We start from the raw sequence: 27,235 nt of genomic DNA, 5'->3' as shown, positions 1-27,235 counted from the left end.
GTAATGAGTTCCCAAGCACCATTAGCTCTTATTCTCATTTGTTAGCTCTTCTTCAGTCCCCTGGAGACTTCTGTATAGTTTGTTATTGTTCACATCCTGAATGTCCTATTGGGTCTCCCTCTGTGTCTCTAGACTACCTTTCCCGAGAGGCAAAGGGCTATCCGGCCCACAATTCACAGTCCCATCCTCAGTGTCTGCACACTACAAAGCACCACCCTGAGACTCACACAGTCCAGCTGTCCTCAGTGTCTACACACTACAAAGCACCACCCTGAGACTCACACAGTCCAGCTGTCCTCAGTGTCTACACACTACAAAGCACCACCCTGAGACTCACACAGTCCAGCTGTCCTTAGTGTCTACACACTACAAAGCACCACCCTGAGACTCACACAGTCCAGCTGTTTTCAGTGTCTACACACTACAAAGCACCACCCTGAGACTCACACAGTCCAGCTGTCCTCAGTGTCTACACACTACAAAGCACCACCCTGAGACTCACACAGTCCAGCTGTTTTCAGTGTCTACACACTACAAAGCACCACCCTGAGACTCACACAGTCCAGCTGTCCTCAGTGTCTACACACTACAAAGCACCACCCTGAGACTCACACAGTCCAGCTGTCCTCAGTGTCTACACACTACAAAGCACCACCCTGAGACTCACACAGTCCAGCTGTCCTCAGTGTCTACACACTACAAAGCACCACCCTGAGACTCACACAGTCCAGCTGTCCTCAGTGTCTACACACTACAAAGCACCACCCTGAGACTCACACAGTCCAGCTGTCCTCAGTGTCTACACACTATAAAGCACCACCCTGAGACTCACACAGTCCAGCTGTCCTCAGTGTCTACACACTACAAAGCACCACCCTGAGACTCACACAGTCCAGCTGAAAATGGATACACCGCTTCACACACATTTCCTCCTTCCTAAAATTTCTACCCCTTCACCTATGTCCCAGATTGCAACCTTGTAATCTGTTAAACCCTCAGCATACTTTGTTTCCCCGAAAATAAGCCCTAGTAGGAATTTTTGGACTATGCTTAAAATATAAGCCCTACTCCAAAAATAAGCCCTAGTTGCAGATCATACTAATAGTATTCTGAAATAGGGCTTGGGCAGCCCTTTCAGGATATGTAACGTTTATTGGTGTATGTTCCTCTAAACCCCAGAAGTTTATAGTCACATGCCGGCTAGTTAATGGAATGAATATTCACCCTGCCTACCCTATAAACCTCCAGGGCTTACAGCAACATACATATTATGGGCCGGCAAAGGGGGTGAATATTCATTTTTCAATAACTGGCAACCTAATCACTGACAGCAAAATATAAAACATCCCCTGAAAATAAGCCCTAGCTCATCTTTTGTAGCCCAAAATCATATAACACACTGTCTTATTTTGGGGGAAACACAGTATTATGTGCCCAGCACACAGGCAATTTTCCTGGTATTCTCAGTGTACCCATCCCTCCTGCCACTGTGCTGGGATGGAGGAAGCAGTTTTTGCAGGTCAGCTAATCAGGTCATTGTAGTTTTGATTGGTGTTTTATGGATGAAATAGTTGTTTTTTAACGTTTCCTTCTTCATCCCGACAGTGTCCGATTTTATGTCACCTGCTTTACCTGATAACCAAAAAGGAGCATGGTAAGGGGAAAATGATTGTTTTGGATGTGTATGTATTTAATTAGCTATGGTAACTCAATGTTTATTTGTTCAGTTCCCATCACTGTACTAAAACCATTTTTTTTTTTTTAAATCAGTTGGGTGACTAATAAACATGTCAACTATGTAATATCTTCATGAGGTTTACAGGCAGGTATTCTTACTAATTGATGTGTAGAGTTAATGGAATGACTGTTCCAACCAAGCACAGGCGCTCGGTGCATCAGGGCAGGGCCAAACATGGAAGTGCACCTTCCCTCTTGCTTTTTTTCCCTCTATCTCCACCCTTCTCTGGCTCTATGAAGCCAGAGCTGTCAATCAAAGGGGAGAAGGGAGATGGAGAGAAAACAAGCAGGTGAGATGGTGCACTTAAAGGGAACCACAAGCAATTCTGCGTGCATATATCTAATCCTTGCCTAACTGTCCCTGTATTTAGTAGCATAGATAAAGAGATTTTTTAGGAAAAGTATTTCTAAAATTCTTTGATATGTTAATGAGCGGAGGGACTAGTCGCAAGGGCGTTATATCCCCCGACTAGTCTGCCCTCTTAGCATGTTAGCACAACCACAGGGGCGTACTAACATGCTATTCAATGCCCATTGCCCAGCGTCATCAGCGATGATGTGCGTACCTGTGTCCATTGTCACCACCTCTCAGACACCGGCTTTTGGCACAGTGCGTATGATCAGAAGTCCCGACACTTCCAGTCATGCTCACTATGAAGCTGGGTATACACATCCTGTGTTCAGATAGGTCTAGTGCGCATGACCGGAAGTTCCTGGACTTCTGCACATTGACCCTAAAGCCGGCATCTGAGGTGGTGACAACAGACAGGTACGCGCGTCACCGCTCATAATGCTGGGCACTGAATAGCATGTTAGCACGCCCCTGTGGTTGTGCTAACATGCTATGAGGGTGGACTAGTCAGGGGAAATAACGCCTTTGTGACTAGTCCCTGCACTCATTAGCATATCTTAAGGGATCTTTAGAAAGTCTTTTTCTAAAGATCTCTTTATGCTACTAGATACAGGGACAGTTATTCAGGGATTAGCAATATGCACCCAGAATTGCTTGTGAGTATGGGTGCATATTGCACCTGAGAGGTGCCCTTTAAATGTTTGGTCCCGCCATGATGCACCAAGCGCCTGTACTTGGTATGAACAGTCATTCTGTGCTGACAGAGTCCATTTGAAAGAGTGACCTCACCTGGAATATGTCTGCTGGTTTACCCTCATGACCGATGATGTTTTTTATGTAAGCATTCTCTGAATGCGAGATGACAGTACTGTAGATTACTAAATATTAACTAGTTGATCCAATTACATTTTGTACATGCGGTGCGGTCCCATTTTTCTCGCGTCTGAAGATTTTGGTTGATGTAAAGATTTCCACATCTGGGCACTGAAAATCTGAATTTTGCTTCTTCGGCTATATGAAGTCTTTTAGATTGTGACACTATTTCAGCGCATGTTTTACCCCTCTTTATTCATTTATTTATTTTACTCCTGACAGTGAAGGTGTACAGAGTCCGATCTCTACTTCAACTGCAGGGCAGAGCGGTATGAAATGCAACATTATGGCACAACTTCTTTATTTTTATGCTCATCTAATTCTTAAACTTTGGTCCAATGCCTATAAATGTGTATCTTAATACCCTAAACACTTTTGTAACTAGTTTTATGCCTAACTCTTCTCCATTTCCTGCTAGTCTCTTAATGTGTGGTTTGTTTTTATTTAACTTTGGCTCGAACAAAGTGTTATCAGGAGGCTGGGGCTGCACTCTCCTTCCTGCAGCTCCTGTCACCCCACCTGGAAAACATCATGAGGGGTCAGCGCTGCAGTCACTTATCAAAGTTTCTTTCATCTCTGCCCTCTAAAGATATCTTGGATCCATGGTGTTACAAGCTGTGGGAGAGATGAGTGCAGTGACGGCACTCGGCTTCTATCTTTGCCGCCAGAGCATCTCACTGTAAGGCCTAAGACACACGGCAATGAAATTCGGAGCGAGTGGAATGCGATAAAACATCGCATTCCACTCGGACCAATATTACCCTATGTGCTAGCACCCATGAGTGATTATTTTCTCAGCCCGAATCGAACCGAGAAAACAATCGCAGCATTCTGTGACTGTAATGCGATCCTAGATTCTCTTGCACCCCTTCAAGTCTATGGGGCGAGAGAAAAATCGCACTGCACTCGCATTACACTGGTGTACCGCGAGTGCAGGGCGAGAATGGCAATAGCCGGCTACGGAGGAGAGAGGGAGATAAATCCCTGTCCTCCGCAGCACCGGCACGCCCCTCCGCAGCTGTGGTCCGATCGCATGATCGGACCTCAGTCGCAATGACACTCGACTCCCACCGTGCTGCCAGCGTGAGCGGAGTGTCATGCGAGGATCGCAGTAGTCCCCCGTGTGGCCCCGGTCTAAAAGACATCATCAGAACGTGGTAATAGAAGCAGGGAAAATGACAGCAGCGCCACCCCCCACAGCTTCTATCTCTGCCCCCAGAGGAATTGTTATCATTGCATAATGAGTGATAACAGTACCACACCGCTGATGATGATTTGTTTAACAGAAATGATAGAAGCTGTGGTAAAGCGCTGCTGTTACTCTCCCTGCTTCTATCACTGCTCCCTTATTATAGTTCGTTTGATTATGCTTATGCAATCCCAGACTACGGTGGGGGAGAGGTGTGTATAGCATTTCCACCTCTGCAACAATTTTTATTAATGAGGACATTTTTTTTTGTTTGTTTTTAGTGTCCCATTTTGCTTATAGTTGACTTGTTACAAAGCTCCTTGCTGTTTTAAAGGGAATCTGTGAGCAGGTCTTTATCATACTGTGTGAAGTTGTTTACCTGTAATGTTTGTTTTAGCTTAAGGAGATTATCATGGCCAGAGTAGGTCAGTTGGATGTCAACTAGTTTGACATGTTCCCTGCTGCTGATTGCAGCTCACGGTCTATAGACATTCTATACAAAGAGCTTGGTGTGGGCAGTGGCAGCTTTCTGAGCTCTGTTGCAGGCTTAATCTAAAAATTCCGATTGTGTCAGAATGGCTGCACCCAGTAATCTAAGTGACACATCCTTAGGTTCAGAGTCTCTTTGCCTACATCATGCTGCTCTCAGATGAGGTAACAAAAACCCTGCTGACAGATTTCCTTTAACAGGTTTTGCCATATTAAATTGTTTAAATACTATCTATGTACCTGACTTAGGACCAAATGGGCAATATGAGAAACAGCAAGGAAACGTGTGCCTAGGAGAAAGATAGCAATATAAGAGATGGGATAAATTCCTGTGGAGGGGAAAGTCAGGGACCCACCTCTCCCGACTCCTGTTTCGCAAGGAGTGCATTGTCTTCATTCCTTGCAAAACGCGCATCGGTAGCGGTGAGTCCATGACTTTATATATTAATCTAATTTATAAGGCTGAGTGTATGTGTGTATGTTCGCTAAAGGAATCCGCACCGTTGCATTTACAATTACGAAATTTTACACAGACACCCCATGTGACTCAGGGAACATCATAGACTATGTTTTGACGAGAAAATTTAACCCGGCGCTTTACAATTACTCTACAAAAAACCTGCCTCCATTAAAGTCAATGGAGTTGGAAGCTACAGGTCATTAATCGTAGCTGTGATTGGTTGCTCTAGGAACAAAGGACATTATTAGTATAAGAAGCTTATGTGTGAGGCATTATGATGTCGGTGGAGAGACGGATAGAGAGAGACAGACATCGAAAGAGAGAGAGATAAAGACAGGGAAAAGATAGACGTAGGCGCAGACAGGGAAAGAGACAGGCAGACAGGGAAAGAGGCAGACAGGCAAAGAGACAGGCAGACAGGCAAAGAGACAGGCAGACAGGGAAAGAGACAGGCAGACAGGGAAAGAGACAGGCAGACAGGGAAAGAGACAGGCAGACAGGGAAAGAGACAGGCAGAGCGAGACAGAGACAGACAGACAGGGAAAGAGACAAACACACAGGAAAAGAGACAGAGACAGACAGAAGGAGACCGGGAGAAAGACTTACTATCCAGGGGAATGGCGGGTGATTCAGCTAGTTATACATTTTTCAATAAATCTTTTCTTATTGCTTGTTTGGTCTTTGGTCGGTTCTATAGGTTGTATATTTGCTATGTGACCAGGTCTCGGTTACATTGATTGTGGTTTTTGGTGTGTTCATATTAGATTATTATTGTGCTATTTTCCGCTTCACACCTTGGTTAACCCTTTTTATAATAATCTTTAGGGGCTGCAGCCATATATCATTGGTCTTCTGTCCATATACAAAGTGTTCTGTCCAGAGTTGGTTTCCCTCACATTACCCAGCAGAATGAAGGCAAGTTATTCCTAATAACCACTAGTAATGTTCCATTTGTAATTCCATAATTCCCCTGTCAGTCCCTTGTCTCTTGTCGAAGTTTTCTGAAATGTAATAATGGAATAACACATGCTGTAAGGTGATCGTACCGAACGTTGCCCTTCTGCAGACTTACTTCAGGAAATCCAACTTTCTGTTTACCTCGGAGCTGAGAGCTATCCAGAAGATTCACTCAGGGGATCCGGTCAGAGATCATAGGTTGTCCCTTGGAGAAATCAAGAAGCCACCACCCTCACGATCTGTCAAACGGGTGAGTTTGTGATTCTATTGCCTCCACCATAATTTTTTTCTACTTTAGTATTTTAGTACACCTTGATGTCTTCTCGTCATCCCCTGTCCTCCTTGACATGCGATTGCTTACGGCAGGAAATTCAATATCTTATTATATCGTTTTATGGAACACAGACAGAGCTGACACTGTGATACATTGTACAGTGTCAGTGTACGGCTTGTATAACAGTGTAAATTTGGTGCCCGCTAAATAACTGAACACACAGCCATTAATGTCTTATTCGCTGGCAACAAAAGTGAGTACACCCATAAGTGAAAATGGCCAAATTGTGCCCAAAGTGTCCACATTTTGTGTGACCACCATTATTTTCAAGCACTGCCTTAACTCTCTTGGGCATGGAGTTCACTAGAGCTTCACAGGAGTCACTGGATCCTTGTCCATCCTCCATGAAGCCATCACAGTGCTGGTGGATGTTACAGACCTTGCGCTCTTCCACCTTCCATTTAAAGACGCACCACAGATGCTCAATAGGGTTTAGGTCTGGAGATGCTTGGTCAGTGCAGCATCATTACCCTCAATTTCTTTAGCACGGCAGTGGTTGTCTTGGAGATGTGTTTTTGGTCGTTAGCAAGTTGCAGCCCAATTTCTGAAGGGCGGGGATAATGCTCTGCTTAAATATGTCACAGTATATGTTGGTATTCATAGTTCCTTCAAACTGTAGCACCCCACAGCCGGCAGCTCTCATGCAGCCCCAAACCATGACACTCCCACCACCGTGCTTGACTGTAGGTAGGACACACTCGTCTTTGTACTTCCCACCTGGTTGCCGCCACACATGCTTGACACCATCTGAACCAAATAGGTTTATCTCGTTCTCATCAGATCACAGGACATGGTTAAAGTAATCCATGTCTTAATCTTCTTGTCTTCAGCAAACTGTTTGCCGGCTTTCTTGTGCATCATGTTTAGAAGAGTCTTCCTATTGGGACAGTAGCCATGCAGTCCAATTTGATGCAGTGCGTGGCGTATGGTCTGGTCATTGACAGGCGGACCAACCTCTGCAGCAATGCAGGCAGAACTCACTACTTTACTATTTTGAAAAGACAATCTCTGGCGATAACGCTGAGCATGTGCATTCCACTCTGGGCGACCATGGCGAGGACTGTTCTGAGTGGCATCTGTCTTGTTAAAGCACTGTATGGTCTTCGCCACCATGCTGCAGCTCAGTGTTATGGTGTTGTCAATCTTCTTATAACCTCGGCCATCTTTATAGAGCAACAATTCTTTTTTTTTTTTCAGATCATCGGAAAATTCTTTGCCATGAGGTGCCATGTTGATTTTCCAGTGACCAGTATGAGAGAGTGTGTGAGAGATAACACCAAATGTAACACACCAGCTCCCCATTCACACCTGAGACCTTGTAACACTAATGAGTCACTTGACACTGAGGAGGGAAAATGGCTAATTGGCCACAATTTAGCCATTTTAACTTAGGGGTGTGCTCGCTTTTGTTGCCAGCGGTTTAGACATTATTGGCTGTGTGTGAGTTATTTATTTAGAGGACATTAAATTTACACTATTATATAAGCTGTACACTGACTAGTGTACATTGTATCATTATCAGATCGTCAGTGTTGTCCCATGAAAAGTTATAATAAAATATTTACAAAATTGTGAGGGGTGTACTCAGGAGAGCCAGGCTGAAGTTTGCCAAAGACCATGAGGAGTGGACCATAGAGTACTGGAGTAAAGGCTGCTTTACACGCAGCAACATCGCTAGCGATGTCGCTGGTGAAAGCACCCGCCCCCGTCAGTTGTGCGTCACTGGCAAATCGCTGCCCGTGGCGTACAACATCGCTCGGACCCGCCACACGTACTTACCTGCCTAGCAACGTCGCTGTGGCCGGCGAACCGCCTCCTTTCTAAGGGCATGGTTCGTGCGACGTCACACGGCAGGCGGCCAATAGAAGCGGAGGGGCAGAGAACAGCCGAAAGAAAGTGACTCCCACCTCGTTGCCGGAGGACGCAGGTACGGTGTTGTTCCTCATTCCTGGGGTGTCACACATAGCGATGTGTGCTGCCTCAGGAACGACGAACAGCCTGCATCCTGCAGCAGCAACGATATTTGGGATTAGAACGACGTGTCAACGATCAACGATTAGGTGAGTATTTTTGATAGTTAGCGGTCATTCGTACGTTTCACACGCAACAACGTCGCTAACGATGCCGGATGTGCATCACGAATTCCGTAACCCCCAACGATATGTCGTTGCGTGTAAAGCCCCCTTAAGGTAATCTTCTCTGATGAGTCTAATTTTCAGTTTTACGGTACCAACACCTGGTCATCTAATGGTTATATGAAGACCTGGAGAGATGTACAAGCCACAGTGTTTTACACCCACTGTGAAATTTGGTGGAGATCGGTGATGATCTGGGAATGCTTCAGTAAGGCTGGAATTGGGCAGATACAACTTTGCGAAGGACGCATGAATCAAGCCGCATACAAGGTTATCCTGGAAAAACAGTTGCTTACTTTTGCTCAGGCAATGTTCCTCAACTCTGAGGACTGTTATTTCCAGCAGGACAATGCGCCATGCCACACAGCTAGGTCAATCAATGTGTGGATGAAGGACCACCACATCAAAACCCTGCATTAGCCAGCCCAATCTCCAGACCTGAACCCCATTGAAAACCTCTGGAATGTAATCAAGAGGATGATGGATAGTCACAAGCCATTAAGCAAAGAACTGCTTACATTTTTGCACCAGGAGTGGCATAAGGTCACCCAAAAGCAGTGTGAAAGACTGGTGGAAAGCATGCCAAGACGCATAAAAGCTGTGATTAAACATCATGGTTATTCCACAAAATATTGATTTCTGAACATTATTAATATTGTTGTTTCTAAATGATTATGAACTTGTTTTCTTTGCATTATTTGAGATCTGAAAACAATGCCTTGTTTTGTTATTTTGACCATTTCTCATTTTCAGAAAATAAATACAAAATGTATTGCTTGGAAATTCGGAAACGTTGTCAGTCGTTTATAGAATAAAAGAACAAATTACATTATCGTGTGTGTGTATGTATATATATATAATATACACACACACACGTGTTTCCCCAAAAATAAGATAGGGTCTTATATTATTTTTTGCTCCGATAGATGAGCTAGGGTTTATCAGGAGTTGTGTTATCATTTCCCATGAAGAACAATCTCACATCTGGTAAAGGGAAGCAGGAAAACCGTGGCCAGCAAGTGCACATTTATATTTTGACTGTCCGCAGTAGAGCAGAGCGAAGTGCACCTGAGCAAGCCGGCAATGTCTCTGTGCAGGCGCGAGATTTTACCTGGCAATGTGGATGGCAAGATCTCACTTCCAGTAATGGGACGCACGAAAACTATTGCCATCTCATTTATGTTTTGGTTCTGCCCACAGGAGGGCAGAGCATAGTCCGCCTGCACGAGCCAGCAGTGTTTCTGTGGAGGCGAGATTTTGCCCGGCTATGTGGATGACGTCATCCACATTGTAGGGTAAAATTCTGTGCCTGCGCAGAGAATTTGCCAGCTTGTGCACAAGCGCAAGGCGCACTTTGATCTGCCCTGAGGTAGGGCAGATTAAAGTATTGTACTGCGCCTGCGCAGGACCTCAATGTTGGCTAGTGTAGATGACGTAGAACACCAGCTTCAGAAGGAGGACAAAGATGGCCGAAAGAGGAGGCGTGGGACCTGAAGAACGCCCTACACAGCTCCGCACCGACCGTTAGGTGAGTATTATAGACTTCTGGTGACCGGTTCCCTTTAATGCCAGCAGCTTGCACCATTCTAAAGGATCAGACATTTTTTTCTCAAAAAAGAAGCTATATGATCCAAAAAGAGCAACTTTAATTTTGCACTGAATTCATCAACCCACTTGTTTTGAAGAATTTAGTGCTAAGAAATGGAAACAATTACCAAAAGACAAAAGTAGAAAATTTACTTAAAAAAGAAACAATAATGTTTCTTTAAAACAATAATAACAACCCTCAAATGATGAATCTGGGCCTTACTGTGTTATAAAGAAGGCAAGAATTTGCTGAGAAATCTCTTTTATCGTATACTATTTTTCTTCCATACCTTGAAGAACCAACAAAAATGAAGGGAGAGAGAAGGTAAATGAGGTCCTGGGAGTTGGGCAGCACCTACAAAAAGGCTGTTTTACCAAATATCATCACTTTGGGAAAGGGGTCGGTGCCAGCTGCCTTTATGGGAGGAGGGGGCGATGCGGTCTGTTATGGGCTATAATTTCTTTGCCTTAATTGGGGCGCTTGTGTATGGAAAGTGTATGATGAGGCCTCTGCCCCTTTTTTGTTGTAGGATTTGGTCAGGTCAACATATTAGGAAAATCATTGACTTATATTTTTCCTTCATCATATGGACGTATACCGCTGATTTTCTCACACTATGTTAAAAAAAAACTCATTTATGTTCCGTTGAGTATTAATGGCTTTCTAAACTTTTCTTCACAGAAGTGGAACAGTAATCCGTATGTGCCTGTGAGCAGCAGGACAAAGTGGAGCAGCGACTACAGTAGTTTGGCACCCAGGAGAACAATTTGCCCTCTGGAGAAAGTTCAGACTTTTTCACAACTTCTTGAGAACATCCTGGAATATGAGGTGATTAGTTTTGCTAAATATATGCCTTCATCATGCCAACAAGTTTTACGAATTTCTCATTGTATACCAGAGAGTTTTTACTATGAATATAACTGTGCTATGCAGTCACCTCGTATGGAGCAGGCTGTCACAGCAGCGACCAGAGCTAGCTGTGATCGCTGCTGTTTATAGTAACTATTCGTGTTCTAATTATTCATAGAATGGTAGAGTTGGAAGAGACCTCAAGGGCCATCTTGTCCAACCCCCTGTGAGTGCAGGTTTTGTTTATCCAATTTCCGCTTGAAGATTTCCATTGATGGAGAGCTCACCACCTCCCGTGGTCGCCTGTTCCACTCCCTGACTGCCCTCTCTGTCAGAAAGTTTTTCCTAATGTCTAATCTGAATCTCCTTCCTTTAAGCTTCATCCCATTGCTTCTTGCACTTCCTTGTGCTAATGAGAATAGGGGGGTTCCCGCTGCACTGTGACGACCTTTCAGATATTTGTAGACCGCTATTAAGTCTCCTCTCAGCCTTCTCTTTAGTTCCTTTAGCCGTTCTTCATATGACATGGTTTTCAGACCTTCTAGCGTCTTGGTTGCTCTTCTGTGGACTTGCTCCAATATATCGATGTCTTTCTTGAATTGGGGCGCCAGAACTGTACACAGTATTCCAGTTGGGGTCTGACCAAGGCAGAGTATAGGGGAATAATGACCTCTCTTGATGTAGATTCAATGCTTGTCTTGATACATCTCAGAATTTTCTTGGCCTTTTTAGCCGCAGCTCCGCATTGTTGGCTCATGTTTAATCTGGGATCCACTATATGCCCAATTCCTTTTCCCCGTTGCTATCGCCTAGTGCTATTCCTCCCATACTATATATGCTTTTTACATTTCTTTTACCCGGATGTAGGACTTTGTATTTGTCCCTGTTAAAAACCATTCCGTTCTCCTCAGCCCATTGTTCAAATGTGTCTAGATCCTTTTGAATACGCTCTCTTTCCTCTCTAGTGTTGGCTACTACTCCTATCCAACAAATCCGAAAGTACTATTCCGGTATTTGTCAGAAATAAAGAACTTAAGTCAATGGGGAACCCAAGAATTTTTCTTGCTGTGACGAGTCCCAGAATAGTACTTTGGGATTTGTTCCGAATAATCCGAGCACGAATAGTTACTCTTCGCTCATCACTAGTAACCACTAAGATGCCACTGACAGGCAGAGATAAAATGACTCCTGCAGCCTTCCCGAATCTCGATTGTAGGTTTCAAACACTGAAGGCCCCCATTGCTGCCATCTTGGTACTAATGTGAAGCCCAGCCTTAGGCTGAGCTTCCTAGGAGACTGATTTGCACTATTTATATTGAAATATGAAATAAAAATAAAATGGTATCTTTCAGAGAAGCCTGATAAGTCGTGAAAGGTGTATATACTACTAAGTTGCACTATTATTTTATGAAAGTTCTTGTTTAACGCCTTTTTGACTTGTATTATATGTAGATCATGTCCATGGTGGGTTCTGGAGCTAAGCCCGCTCCATACAAGGATGGTACCAGCTCTGTTTTCCACCTGAACCTGCCTCTATAACAATCATCGCTAGCTCAGATTGCTGCTGTTTATTATATTAGATGCTGCTGTCTTGTTGAGACAGTGGCATTTAAAGGGGATGTCCACTACTTGGACAACCCCTACTAATTTCCCTTGTTTGCCCTATAAAAACAAATAAGCCTGTACTCTCCTCCGGAGCGGCCGAGGTTCCATTGATGTCTGAAGTTGTGTTGCCATGGCCCACATGACCAATCAGCGCCCGGCATTTGTTTCCCCAGCTTCGGATATTTGAGCAGGATGTGAGCGCTGCGCAGACTTCCTGCTGAAATGTCTGAAGGTGGGGAGACAGACTCCGATACTGATTTGTTGTGGGATCCGCGAGTCATAACAATGTCACGTGGGTCCCGGGAACATAACTTCAGACATCGCTGGACCCGCGGCCGCACTGGAGGGGAGTATTTATATTTCTGGAGCGAACAAGGGGAATGAGAAGGGATTGTCCAAGTAGTGGGCATCCACTTTAAGTGGTTAAAAAATGGGATTGACGAGGGGGAGGGAGCATTTTAGTCTAAAAGTTCCTGTCTTCGTACTTTGAAAATAAAAAAACAATCAGTTTGTAAAAGTTTGATCTTTTTCAAAATATAATATAAATAGAAAACACAATTCTGGCATTTTTATCACCCCACATAGCACAAAGAAAAAAAAAAGAAAAGCAACTAAAATAATAGCCCTTGGGAAATGGATGAGAAAAGCTAAAAAGTTTGGCCATCGCAAAAGGGGTTAGACACGGCATTCTTGATATGGGGGTAATATTTATCATCATTTCTGAACTTCCAAGACAAATTCACAATCAAATGTAAAAAGTACAATATAAACCCCTATAGGATAAACGTTAAAAAGAAAGTCTATATATGAACCAGCAGATGGCATATCACATCAATATTACTAGAACATATGGCGGAAAAACAAGTGACTATAAGGGATATACCATAGATACTACTCAGGACAGTCGTCTTGGTCACAGGACTGCCGCTGTATATCATCATCATTGTTTTTACCTACATGTATAAAAGTAACCCATAGTCAGTTTCCAAAGGTATCCAGGGTGGTATCACCCAAGTCCCATAAGAACCCTTACCCTATGAGACCCTACAAGTAATAGTGCTTTTAAAGGGAAGGTGTCGCGTTTTTTTATTGTGTATTAATATTAGTGATTATGAAATCAATTATTTTTTATACAAAATTAAACTCACTGTTTATTTAGTTTTTATTTAATTCTAGTTTTACTGAAACACTGGGGGTTGCCATCTTGGATTTGCTGTGTGTAACGACAGTTACCTCCTTTATGGCAGCGCCCAGGGCATAGAAGACCATTGTCGGATTGCGACCCTATACTTAATACAGGAGAGCTCCCTGCTGTCATCTGGAGGCGCCCCCTGGACTGTCCAAATCACAGCAGAGGGAGTAGATCAGCGCCATCTTTGTGGAGCATACAGTGTATGCTGTGTGCTCCACTTTCCCCGTCATCTGCCGGGATGTGTGAGTACCGGCGCCGGGCCGCCTCCCCCCCGCTGCCGCTACCGTCTTCAATGACACCCGCTTTACCCCACCCCGCTCTCCCCGCTGAAGGCATGCATGCATGCAACAGAGCATTGTGTGCGTGCGCGGACGTGCATACAGAGCATTGCGTGCGGGCATGCATGCAAAGCATTGCATGCATGCATGTGGCAGAGCATTGCGTGCATGCATGTGGCAGAGCATTGCGTGCATGCATGTGGCAGAGCATTGCGTGTATGCATGTGGCAGAGCATTGCGTGCGTGCATGTGGCAGAGCATTGCATGCGGGTGTGCATGCAGTGCATTGTGTGCGGGCGTGTGTGCATGCAGAGCATTGCGTTCGGGCGTGCATGCAGAGCATTGCGTGTGTGCATGCAAGCATGGCGTGCGTGTGTGCATGCAGAGCATTGCGTGTGTGCGTGCATGCAGAGCATTGTGTGCGTGCGTGCATGCATTTGGCAGAGCATTGCTGTTATGGGGCGTGCAGAGCGCTATGTGGGGAGAACTATGCAGCGGTCCTCTGTGACACTTTAGACATTAAGATCACTTTGCGGACACCAACAAAATGGCTCCGCACTGTGATCCTAAACTTCATCTTCTCTTTTGGAAACCCCCAGATTGGGAGGGGGAGGTGACATCACTCACAGGAGAGCAGATTCTGCCCACTTTACTGCAGCTGTAATGTCAGCTAGTTCTACAGTAGTTCTACAGCAGGATTTCAGCAGCTGCTCCCCCTAGTGTTTAAGAGTGGAAAATATCAAAAGTTTTTAATTTCTTCGGCGCTCCATTGGGAGACCCAGACGATTGACGATTGGGTGTATAGCACTGCCTCCGGAGGCCACACAAAGCATTACACTAAAAAGTGTAAGGCCCCTCCCCTTCTGGCTATACACCCCCAGTGGGATCACTGGCTCACCAGTTTTCTGCTTTGTGCGAAGGAGGTCAGACATCCACGCATAGCTCCACTGTTTAGTCAGCAGCAGCTGCTGACTATGTCGGATGGAAGAAAAGAGGGCCCATACTAGGGCCCCCAGCATGCTCCCTTCTCACCCCACTTGTGGTTTGTAAGGTTGAGGTACCCATTGCGGGTACGGAGGCGGGAACCCACATGCTGTTTTCCTTCCCCATCCCCCTGTGGGGCTCTGAGGAAGTGGGATCTTACCGGCCTCCAAGCCCTGAGGCCGGGCTCCGTCCACAGACCCATTGAACCTGCTGGATAAGGAGCCGGGGTACCGTTCAGGGACAAGGCCCTGCAACATTCAGGTACTCTGTGTCCCCCTATGGACTGGCCGCGCACACTCCAGACTTGCTGGGTGTGCTAGTGCGCCGGGGACAGTAGCGCTGCGCGCTGGGGTTTGAGTCACTGCAGCTTGGCTGAGTGACTTTATGTGTTGGGAACTACCGCGCCGGCCGCTCCGGGAGCGGCGGCGCGGCTGGGACTTGTAGTGCGCCGGGGACTTGGCGCCGACCGTGCTTTTACGACGGCGGCGCTTATAAATCTAGTCCCCGGCTTTTGCGGCCTAGCTCCGCTTCGTTCCCGCCCCCTCCCTGTCAATCAGGGAAGGGGACAGGCGTTGTGCAATCGTCAGCGCCGAGGGCTGGAGCCTTATTTACATGCTCCAGCCCTCTCACTGGGCACAGTGGGACGCAGGTTTCCCGCTTTTTGTCTGAGCACACCCAGGGCCCGCCCCCCTTCCACAGAGACGCCGGCAGCCATTCCTGCATGCAGTCTGGCTGGGGAACGGACACAGGCTCTGGGAGACCCAGACAAGGGATTTCTGGCGACCACACACCCGCGTTAAGCGGGCGGTAAGCAGCACATTCGTGCTGGCCCCACTAGTGCCACAGTGTTATTTGGTGTACTTTTTCCTGTACCAGATATATCTATATATATTGCACTGTAAGGTCGCTTCTTGGCTGTATACCCCTATTGCTCTGAGAAGATGACAACATGTCATCTGCAAAACGCAAGGGTGCCAAGACACAGGCTGTGAACGCTGCTTGTGCCGCTTGTGGGGCTAATCTACCGGCAGGTTACAATGACCCCCATTGTGTGCAATGTTCGGTCCCTGTGCCACTTCGTCAGCCGGAGCCTATGGTGGTAGTGGCCCAGGCAGAATCGCCGGTGAACCCTGTCCCGGTGACGGGGACAGAGTTTGCTGTTTTTGCTGACAGGATGTCTGTCACTATGACAAAAATCCTAGAGACCTTGCAGGCCAGGCCAGTTACTCAGTCCATGGACACTGCTGCGGCAATGTTCCCCGGTCCCCCTCAGTTGGAGTTAATCAGTGCTTCAAGGGGGTCCCAGGCATCTCAGCCTGACGGCTCTGATTCAGATGACAGTCCCAGGCAGCCTAAGCGTGCTCGCTGGGAGAGACCCCCCACGTCATCACGCGGATCAGGGTCTCAGCGAGAAGAGTCTCTACATGATGAGACAGAGGAGGGTGATCAGGAGTCTAATCCTGAAACCGCTCTCAATCTGGATACTCCTGATGGTGACGCCATGGTAAATGACCTTATAGCGGCCATCAATAGACTGTTGGATATTTCTCCCCCAGCCCCTTCTGCAGAGGAGGCAGCTGCACAGCAGGAGAAGTTCCATTTCAGGTATCCCAAGCCTAAACTGAGTACTTTTCTGGACCACGCTGACTTCAGAGAATCAGTCCAGAAACACCATGCCTACCCAGATAAGCGTTTCTCCAAACGTCTTAAGGATACACGTTATCCCTTTCCCCCTGACGTGGTCAAACGCTGGACCCAGTGTCCAAAGATGGATCCCCCAATCTCCAGGCTTGCAGCTAGATCCATAGTTGCAGTGGAAGACGGGGCTTCACTTAAAGATGCCAATGACAGACAGATGGACCTTTGGTTAAAGTCTGTCTATGAAGCTATTGGCGCGTCGTTTGCTCCAGCATTCGCGGCCGTGTGGGCACTCCAAGCTATTTCAGCTGGCCTGGCACAGGTGGACTCTATCATATGTCCAGCAGTGCCGCGAGTAGCGTCCCTAACCTCGCAAATGTTTGCGTTTGCGACTTACGCTATCAACGCTGTCCTGGACTCTACAAGCCGTACCTCAATTGCGTCTGCCAACTCTGTTGTCTTGCGCAGAGCCTTGTGGTTAAAGGAATGGAAAGCGGATTCTGCTTCCAAAAAATGTTTAACCAGCTTGCCGCTATCTGTAGATAGACTGTTTGGTGAACAATTGGCTGAAATTATTAAGCAATCCAAGGGTAAGGACTCCTCCTTACCCCAGCCCAGATCAAGCAAACCTCAACAGAGGAAGTGGCAGTCGAGGTTTCGGTCCTTTCGAGGCTCCAGCAAGACCCATTTCTCCTCGTCCAAAGGGACTCAGAAGGAGCAAAGGAGCTCAGATTCCTGGCGGGCTCAGTCACGCCCCAAGAAAGCAACCGGAGGAACCGCTTCCAAGGCGGCTGCCTCATGACTTTCGGCCTCAGCCCTCCGCATCCTCGGTCGGTGGCAGGCTCTCCCGCTTTTGCGACATTTGGCTGCCACAGGTCAAAGACCGGTGGGTAGCAGACATTTTGTCTCACGGGTACAGGATAGAATTCAGTTCTCGTCCTCCGCCTCGGTTCTTCAGAACCTCCCCACATCCCGACAGAGCAGATGCCCTTCTGCAGGCGGTGTGCTCACTAAAAGCAGAAGGAGTGGTGATCCCTGTTCCTCTGCAGGAACAAGGGCAAGGTTTTTACTCCAATCTCTTCGTGGTTCCAAAAAAGGACGGCTCGTTCCGTCCTGTTCTGGACCTAAAGCTGCTCAACAAGCATGTGAACGCCAGGCGGTTCCGGATGGAATCCCTCCGCTCTGTCATTGCCTCAATGTCTCAAGGAGATTTCCTTGCATCAATAGACATCAAAGATGCTTATCTCAACGTGCCGATTGCTACAGAACACCAACGTTTCCTACGTTTCGTGATAGGAGACGACCATCTCCAGTTCGTAGCTCTGCCATTTGGTCTGGCGACAGCCCCACGGGTTTTCACCAAGGTCATGGCGGCAGTGGTAGCAGTCTTGCATTCTCAGGGTCATTCGGTGATCCCTTACTTAGACGATCTACTTGTCAAAGCACCCTCTCAAGAGGCATGCCAACACAGCCTGAATGTTGCGCTGGAGACTCTCCAGACTTTCGGGTGGATCATCAACTTTTCAAAGTCAAACCTGGCACCGACTCAATCACTAACGTATCTTGGCATGGAGTTTCATACTCTCTCAGCGATAGTGAAGCTTCCGCTGGACAAGCAGCGGTCTCTACGGACAGGGGTGCAGTCTCTCCTTCAGGGTCAGTCGCACCCCTTAAGGCGCCTCATGCACTTCCTAGGGAAGATGGTGGCAGCAATGGAGGCAGTCCCGTTCGCGCAGTTTCATCTGCGTCCACTTCAATGGGACATTCTCCGCCAGTGGGACGGGAAGACAACTTCCCTAGACAGGAAAGTCTCCCTTTCTCAGACGGCCAAGGATTCTCTGCTATGGTGGCTCCTTCCCACCTCATTAACGCAGGGAAGATCATTCCTGCCCCCATCCTGGGCAGTGGTCACGACAGACGCGAGTCTGTCAGGGTGGGGAGCAGTTTTTCTCCACCACAGGGCTCAAGGGACGTGGACTCAGCAGGAGTCCACCCTTCAGATCAATGTTCTGGAAATCAGGGCAGTGTATCTTGCCCTATTAGCCTTCCAGCAGTGGCTGGAAGGAAAGCAGATCCGAATTCAGTCGGACAACTCCACAGCGGTGGCATACATCAACCACCAAGGAGGGACACGCAGTCGGCAAGCCTTCCAGGAAGTCAGGCGGATTCTGATGTGGGTGGAGGAAAGAGCATCCACCATATCAGCGGTTCACATCCCGGGCGTAGAAAACTGGGAAGCAGACTTCCTCAGTCGCCAGGGCATGGACGCAGGGGAATGGTCCCTTCACCCGGACGTGTTTCAGGAAATCTGCCGCCGCTGGGGGGTGCCGGACGTCGACCTAATGGCGTCTCGGCACAACAACAAGGTCCCGACCTTCATAGCGCGGTCTCGCGATCAAAGAGCTCTGGCGGCAGACGCCTTGGTGCAAGATTGGTCGCAGTTCCGGCTCCCTTATGTGTTTCCACCTCTGGCACTCTTGCCCAGAGTGTTACGCAAGATCAGATCCGATTGCGGCCGCGTCATACTCGTCGCCCCAGACTGGCCGAGGAGGTCGTGGTACCCGGATCTGTGGCATCTCACGGTCGGCCAACCGTGGGCACTACCAGACCGTCCAGACTTACTGTCCCAAGGGCCGTTTTTCCATCGGAATTCTGCGGCCCTGAACCTGACTGTGTGGCCATTGAATCCTGGATCCTAGCGTCTTCAGGATTATCCCAAGGGGTCGTTGCCACCATGAGACAGGCTAGGAAGTCCACGTCTGCTAAGATCTACCACAGAACGTGGAAGATTTTCTTATCCTGGTGCTCTGCACAAGGAGTATCTCCCTGGCCATTCGCGTTACCTGTCTTTCTTTCCTTCCTGCAAGCTGGGTTGGAAAAGGGCTTGTCGCTCGGCTCCCTTAAAGGGCAAGTCTCGGCACTATCCGTGTTTTTTCAGAAGCGTCTAGCACGACTTTCTCAGGTGCGCACGTTCCTGCAGGGGGTTTGTCATATCGTACCTCCGTACAGGCGGCCTTTAGATCCGTGGGATCTAAACAAGGTCCTTGTTACTCTCCAGAAGCCGCCCTTCGAGCCTCTGAGGGATGTGTCACTTTCTCGACTCTCACAGAAAGTGGCCTTTCTGGTAGCGGTCACGTCTCTTCGGAGAGTGTCTGAACTAGCAGCGCTGTCATCCAAAGCTCCTTTCCTGGTGTTCCACCAGGACAAGGTAGTGCTGCGCCCCATTCAGGAGTTTCTCCCTAAGGTGGTATCCTCTTTTCTTTGTCGCTCCTAATTGGGAGACCCAGACAATTGGGGTGTATAGCTATGCCTCCGGAGGCCACACAAAGTATTACACTAAAAGTGTAAAGCCCCTCCCCTTCAGCCTATACACCCCCCGTACTGCTACGGGCTCATCAGTTTTTATGCTTTGTGCGAAGGAGGCAGACATCCACGCATAGCTCCACAGCTTAGTCAGCAGCAGCTGCTGACTATGTCGGATGGAAGAAAAGAGGGCCCATAACAGGGCCCCCAGCATGCTCCCTTCTCACCCCACTTTTGTCGGCGGTGTTGTTAAGGTTGAGGTATCCATTGCGGGTACGGAGGCTGGAGCCCACATGCTGTTTTCCTTCCCCATCCCTCAATTAGGGCTCTGGGTGAAGTGGGATCCCATCGGTCTCCAGGCACAGGAGACCGTGCTCCATCCACAGCTCCTGAGGACCCTGCTGGATAGGAGCCGAGTATCGTTCAGGGACATGGCCCTGCTACTTGGAGGTACTCTGTGTCCCCGTGGGGACCGCGCACAGCAACACTCCAGCATTGCTGGGTGTGCTAGTGCACCGGGGACAGCAGCGCTGGCTGCATGTGTGCCACTATACACTCAGCATCGCTGAGTGTATTTGTGTAGGGGGACTGCCGCGCTGACCGCCGCTGCCATGGTTATCCCTGCGGCGCGGCTGGGACTGTTAGTGCGCCGGGGACTTCCGTGCCGACCACGCTTATACGGCGGCCGCGCTTATAACTATAGTCCCCGGCTTCTGCGGCCTAGTCTCATTCTTTTCCCGCCCCCAGCCCTGCCAGTCAGGGGAAGGGCGGGACGCTGTACAGGTCGGCAGCACTGAGGGCTGGAGCATGCTTTGCATACTCCACCCCCCTCACTCTGCACAGTGGGGCACCAGTTCCCGCACTTTTCTGGGTCACGCCCACGGCTCCCTCCTCTCCCCAGGACGCTGGCAGCCATTCCTCTCAGCTCTGCTAACGCTGGAGAGGAGAGACAAGCTCAAAGAGACCCAGGCAGGATTTCTGGTGCCCACACAAACGCTTTGCGCAGGCGGTAAGCAGCACCTGTGGTGCTGGCCCCACTAGTGCAGAAGTGTATTTATAGTTTATATGATTATAGTCTATACTTTACACTGTAGGGTGCACTGTTGATTTGTGGCTATTTACCCTCCTGTATTGCTCAGAGGAGACAACAGCATGTCATCCACAAATAGCAAGGGTGCCATGGCACAGACTTACTATGCTGCCTGTGCAGCATGTACGGCTATACTGCCGGCAGGTTCCACTGACCCTCATTGTGTGCAATGCTCGGCCCCTGTGGCACTTTCTCAGCCGGAGCCTCTGCTAGGGGTGGCCCAGGGAGAACCACCTGTTAACACTGTCCAGGTGACAGGGACGGAGTTTGCAGTTTTTACTGAAAGACTTTCTGAGACTATGGCTAAGATATTAGAAGCCTTGCAGTCCAGGCCGGCATCTCAAGCCAGGGGCACTGTGGAATCATTGCCCCCTGGTCCCCCTCAGTTGGAACAGCAATGTCCTCCCGGGGTGTCTCATGGATCCCAGGGTGAGGTCTCTGACACGGACCGCAGCCCCAGACCGATTAAGCGAGCTCGCTATGATATCCCCTCGACATCATCACAATGTTCAGGGTCTCAGCGAGAGGACCCTCTGTATGATGAAGCGGAGGTAGCTGATCAGGATTCTGATCCTGAAGCCGCTCTCAACCTTGATACTCCTGATGGGGACGCCATAGTGAATGATCTTATTGCGTCCATCAATGAAATGTTGAATATTTCTCCCTCAGCTCCTCCAGTGGAGGAGTCAGCTTCTCAGCAGGAGAAATTCCGTTTCAGGTTTCCCAAGCGTACAAAGAGTATGTTTCTGGACCACTCTGACTTCAGAGAGGCAGTCCAGCAACACCGAGCTTGTCCAGATAAGCGTTTTTCCAAGCGCCTTAAGGATACACGTTACCCTTTTCCCCCTGACGTGGTCAAGGGCTGGACTCAGTGTCCCAAGGTGGATCCTCCAATCTCCAGACTGGCGGCTAGATCCATAGTTGCAGTGGAAGATGGAGCTTCACTCAAGGATGCCACTGACAGACAGATGGAGCTCTGGTTGAAATCCATCTATGAAGCTATCGGCGCGTCTTTTGCTCCAGCATTCGCAGCCGTATGGGCACTCCAAGCTATCTCAGCTGGTCAGGCGCAAATAGACGCACTTACACGTACGTCTGCGCCGCAGGTGGCGTCCATAACCTCTCAAACGTCGGCATTTGCGTCCTACGCTATTAATGCTGTCCTGGACTCTGCGACCCGTACGGCGGTTGCAGCCGCCAATTCGGTGGTAATACGCAGGGCCTTGTGGCTGCGGGAATGGAAGGCAGATTCGGCTTCCAAAAAGTGCTTAACTGGATTGCCATTTTCGGGCGACCGTTTGTTTGGTGAGAGATTGGATGAAATCATCAAACAATCCAAGGGAAAGGAAACATCCTTGCCCCAAACCAAACCAAAAACACCCCAACAGAGGAGGGGACAGTCGAGGTTTCGGTCCTTTCGGGGTGCGGGCAGGTCACAATTCTCCTCGTCCAAAAGGCCTCAGAAGGATCAGAGGAACGCCGACGCATGGCGGTCTAAATCACGCCCTAAAAAGACCGCCGGAGGTGCCGCTACCAAGGCGGCTTCCTCATGACTTACGGCCTCCTCACACCGCATCCTCGGTCGGTGGCAGGCTCTCCCGCTTTTGCGACACCTGGCTGCCACAAGTAAAAGACCGTTGGGTGAGAGACATTTTGTCTCACGGTTACAGGATAGAGTTCAGCTCTCGTCCTCCGACTCGATTCTTCAGAACATCTCCGCCTCCCGAGCGAGCTGAGGCTCTTCTGCAGGCGGTGGGCATTCTGAAGGCAGAAGGAGTGGTGGTCCCGGTTCCTCTTCAGCAACAGGGTCACGGTTTCTACTCCAACCTGTTTGTGGTTCCAAAGAAGGACGGGTCCTTCCGTCCTGTTTTGGACCTAAAACTGCTCAACAAACACGTAAGGACCAGGCGGTTCCGGATGGAATCCCTCCGCTCCGTCATCGCCTCAATGTTCCAAGGAGATTTCCTAGCATCGATCGATATCAAGGATGCTTATCTCCACGTACCAATTGCTCCAGAGCATCAGCGCTTCTTGCGCTTCGCCATAGGAGACGAACACCTTCAGTTCGCGGCACTGCCGTTCGGCCTGGCGACAGCCCCAAGGGTTGTCACCAAGGTCATGGCTACAGTAGTTGCGTTCCTCCACTCTCAGGGTCACTCAGTGATACCTTACTTAGACGATCTGCTGGTCAAGGCACCCTCTCAAGAGGCATGCCAACACAGCCTCAACGTTACTCTGGAGATTCTCCAGAGTTTCGGGTGGATCATCAATTTTCCAAAGTCAAATCTGACACCGGTCCAATCACTGACATATCTTGCCATGGAGTTTCATACTCTTCCAGCGATAGTGAAGCTTCCGCTGGACAAACAGCGTTCACTACACACAGGGGTACAATCCCTCCTTCAAGGTCGGTCACACCCCTTGACGCACCTCATGCACTTCCTGGGGAAGATGGTGGCAGCAATGGAAGCAGTCCCTTTCGCGCAGTTTCACCTGCGTCCTCTTCAATGGGGCATCCTACGCAAGTGGGACAGGAGGCCGACGTCCCTAGACAGGAACGTCTCCCTCTCTCAAGCAACCAAAGCTTCCCTTCGGTGGTGGCTTCTTCCCACCTCATTATCGAAAGGGAAATCCTTCCTACCCCCATCCTGGGCGGTGGTCACGACGGACGCGAGCCTGTCAGGGTGGGGAGCAGTTTTTCTCCACCACAGGGCTCAGGGTACGTGGACTCAGCAAGAGTCCTCACTTCAGATCAATGTTCTGGAGATCAGGGCAGTGTATCTTGCCCTAAAAGCGTTCCAGCAGTGGCTGGAAGGCAAGCAGATCCGAATTCAGTCGGACAACTCCACAGCGGTGGCTTACATCAACCACCAAGGTGGGACACGCAGTCGGCAAGCCTTCCAGGAAGTCCGGAGGATTCTGCTGTGGGTGGAAGCCACAGCATCCACCATATCCGCAGTTCACATCCCGGGCGTAGAAAACTGGGAAGCAGACTTTCTCAGTCGCCAGGGCATGGACGCAGGGGAATGGTCCCTTCACCCGGACGTGTTTCAGGAGATCTGTTGCCGCTGGGGGATGCCGGACGTCGACCTAATGGCGTCACGGCACAACAACAAGGTCCCAACATTCATGGCTCGATCTCAAGATCACAGAGCTCTGGCGGCAGACGCCTTAGTTCAGGATTGGTCGCAGTTTCAGCTTCCTTATGTGTTTCTTCCTCTGGCTCTGTTGCCCAGAGTGTTACGCAAGATAAGGGCCGACTGCCGCCGCGCCATCCTCGTCGCTCCAGACTGGCCGAGGAGGTCGTGGTACCCGGATCTGTGGCATCTCACGGTCGGCCAACCGTGGGCACTGCCAGACCGACCAGATTTGCTGTCTCAAGGGCCGTTTTTCCATCTGAATTCTGCGGCCCTCAACCTGACTGTGTGGCCATTGAGTCCTGGATCCTAGCGTCTTCAGGATTATCTCAAGAGGTCATTGCCACTATGAGACAGGCTAGGAAACCAACGTCCGCCAAGATCTACCACAGGACGTGGAAAATATTCCTGTCGTGGTGCTCTGCTCAGGCGTTTTCTCCCTGGCTATTTGCCTTGCCCACTTTTCATCTCAATCAGGACATCTCCTTACCCTCGTTTTGTCCTCATCCAGTTCACCAATGTGAAAAGGATTTGCACTTGTTAGATCTGGTGAGAGCACTCAGACTCTACATTTCTCGTACGGCGCCCCTGCGCCGCTCCGATGCTCTCTTTGTCCTTGTCGCTGGCCAGCGTAAAGGGACACAAGCTTCCAAATCAACCCTGGCTCGGTGGATCAAGGAACCAATTCTCGAAGCTTACCGTTCCTCGGGGCTTCCGGTTCCCTCAGGACTGAAGGCCCATTCTACCAGGGCCGTGGGAGCGTCCTGGGCCTTGCGACACCAGGCTACGGCTCAGCAGATGTGTCAGGCAACTACCTGGTCGAGCCTGCACACCTTCACGAAACACTATCAGATGCATACCTATGCTTCGGCAGATGCCAGCCTAGGTAGGCGAGTCCTTCAGGCGGCAGTTGCCCACCTGTAGGACGGAGCCGTTACGGCTCTATTATGAGGTATTATTTACCCACCCAGGGACTGCTTTTGGACGTCCCAATTGTCTGGGTCTCCCAATTAGGAGCGACAAAGAAGAAGGGAATTTTGTTTACTTACCGTAAATTCCTTTTCTTCTAGCTCCAATTGGGAGACCCAGCACCCGCCCCTGTTTTTTGTATACACATGTTGTTCATGTTAAATGGTTTCAGTTCTCCAATATTCCTTCGGATTGAATTTACTTTAAACCAGTTTATAATTTTTTTCCTCCTTCTGGCTTTTGCACCAAAACTGATGAGCCCGTAGCAGTACGGGGGGTGTATAGGCTGAAGGGGAGGGGCTTTACACTTTTAGTGTAATACTTTGTGTGGCCTCCGGAGGCATAGCTATACACCCCAATTGTCTGGGTCTCCCAATTGGAGCTAGAAGAAAAGGAATTTACGGTAAGTAAACAAAATTCCCTTCTTCATCTTAATCAGGATATCTCCTTGCCTTCCTTTTATCCGCATGCAGTTCATCGGTATGAAAAGGATTTACATTTGTTGGATCTGGTGAGAGCACTCAGAATCTACATTTCCCGCACGGCGCCCCTGCGCCGCTCGGATGCACTCTTTGTCCTTGTCGCTGGTAAGCGCAAAGGGTCGCAGGCTTCCAAAGCCACCCTGGCTCGGTGGATCAAAGAACCAATTCTTGAAGCCTACCGTTCTGCTGGGCTTCCGGTTCCATCAGGGCTGAAGGCCCATTCTACCAGAGCCGTGGGTGCGTCCTGGGCATTACGACACCAGGCTACGGCTCAACAGGTGTGCCAGGCAGCTACCTGGTCGAGTCTGCACACTTTCACCAAACATTATCAGGTGCATACCTATGCTTCGGCGGACGCCAGCCTAGGTAGGAGAGTCCTGCAGGCGGCAGTTGCCTCCCCGTAGGGGAGGGCTGTCTTTGCAGCTCTAACATGAGGTATTTCTTTACCCACCCAGGGACAGCTTTTGGACGTCCCAATCGTCTGGGTCTCCCAATGGAGCGCCGAAGAAGAAGGGAATTTTGTTACTTACCGTAAATTCCTTTTCTTCTAGCTCCTATTGGGAGACCCAGCACCCGCCCTGTTGTCCTTCGGGATTTTTGGTTGTTTTTCGGGTACACATGTTGTTCATGTTGAATGGTTTTCAGTTCTCCGATGTTACTTCGGAGTGAATTTGTTTAAACCAGTTATTGGCTTTCCTCCTTCTTGCTTTTGCACTAAAACTGGTGAGCCAGTGATCCCACTGGGGGTGTATAGCCAGAAGGGGAGGGGCCTTACACTTTTTAGTGTAATGCTTTGTGTGGCCTCCGGAGGCAGTGCTATACACCCAATCGTCAATCGTCTGGGTCTCCCAATAGGAGCTAGAAGAAAAGGAATTTACGGTAAGTAACAAAATTCCCTTCTTTTTTTATATTTTGCTCAATTAAAAACAAATAATATTATTTAAAGAAAACCTTAAAACATTAATACTTTACATTTTTTCAGTTATTGAATTTTCCTTTTTTTTTTTTTTTTTGGACGACACCTTCCCTTTTAACTTTCCAGCAATTGTCCAGTCATTAGATGTTTGTTGTTGGAAGAGTGATTTTTGTTTTTGTGTTTTTAACTAAATAATAATGTGATTTATGCTTTTTTGCCTTTAGCCTCCGGCACAGATGGGCTGTGTAATACAGAGTCCTTTACTATTGAATTTCGTTTCCTGTGTTAATGATGATGACTCTTTGCTGCGACTGAACTACTGGTTGGCATTTACCCTTCATGAAGGTACCACAAGAATAAGATATCCACATATACAAGGACATGTAAAGATCAGGGCTTGCCGCATTTGTAATCCTGTTGCCTGCTGATATTGAAGGATAGTGGTTTCTGTGTGTGGAACCGCTGTTTGAAGTTGCAGACAATCAGCTGGTTAATGAAAAATGTAGAGAAAACTATACAGTGGAACCTTGGTTTATGAGAACAATCCGCTCTGGGAGTGTGCTTGTAAACCAAGTTACTCGTCTAGCAAAGCAAAATTTCCCATAGGAAATAATGCAAGCTCAGACAATTTGTTCCACAACTTGTGCAATGTCCCATCCTGGTCCCCTATTGTGCCAT

General features: G+C 48.6%; 1 protein-coding gene across 1 annotated transcript in view; it reads left to right on the top strand.

Annotated features, from left to right (window-relative positions):
* The window catches only part of CENPI (centromere protein I), a gene marked incomplete at its 5' end in the record, with an annotated part of 160,637 nt that overhangs the window by 13,617 nt on the left and 119,785 nt on the right, over positions 1 to 27,235 (top strand). Inside the window, 6 exons of the mRNA XM_075324907.1 lie at positions 1,606 to 1,654; positions 3,185 to 3,231; positions 5,926 to 6,015; positions 6,167 to 6,307; positions 10,796 to 10,942; positions 26,782 to 26,902. Coding sequence (XP_075181022.1) covers positions 1,606 to 1,654; positions 3,185 to 3,231; positions 5,926 to 6,015; positions 6,167 to 6,307; positions 10,796 to 10,942; positions 26,782 to 26,902 — 595 coding nt within the window. The remainder of the gene's footprint in view (positions 1 to 1,605; positions 1,655 to 3,184; positions 3,232 to 5,925; positions 6,016 to 6,166; positions 6,308 to 10,795; positions 10,943 to 26,781; positions 26,903 to 27,235) is intronic.

Source organism: Anomaloglossus baeobatrachus, chromosome 9 (assembly GCF_048569485.1).
Source record: "Anomaloglossus baeobatrachus isolate aAnoBae1 chromosome 9, aAnoBae1.hap1, whole genome shotgun sequence".
Lineage (NCBI taxonomy): Eukaryota > Metazoa > Chordata > Amphibia > Anura > Aromobatidae > Anomaloglossus > Anomaloglossus baeobatrachus.
This window is presented reverse-complemented; position numbering and strand designations above follow the sequence as displayed.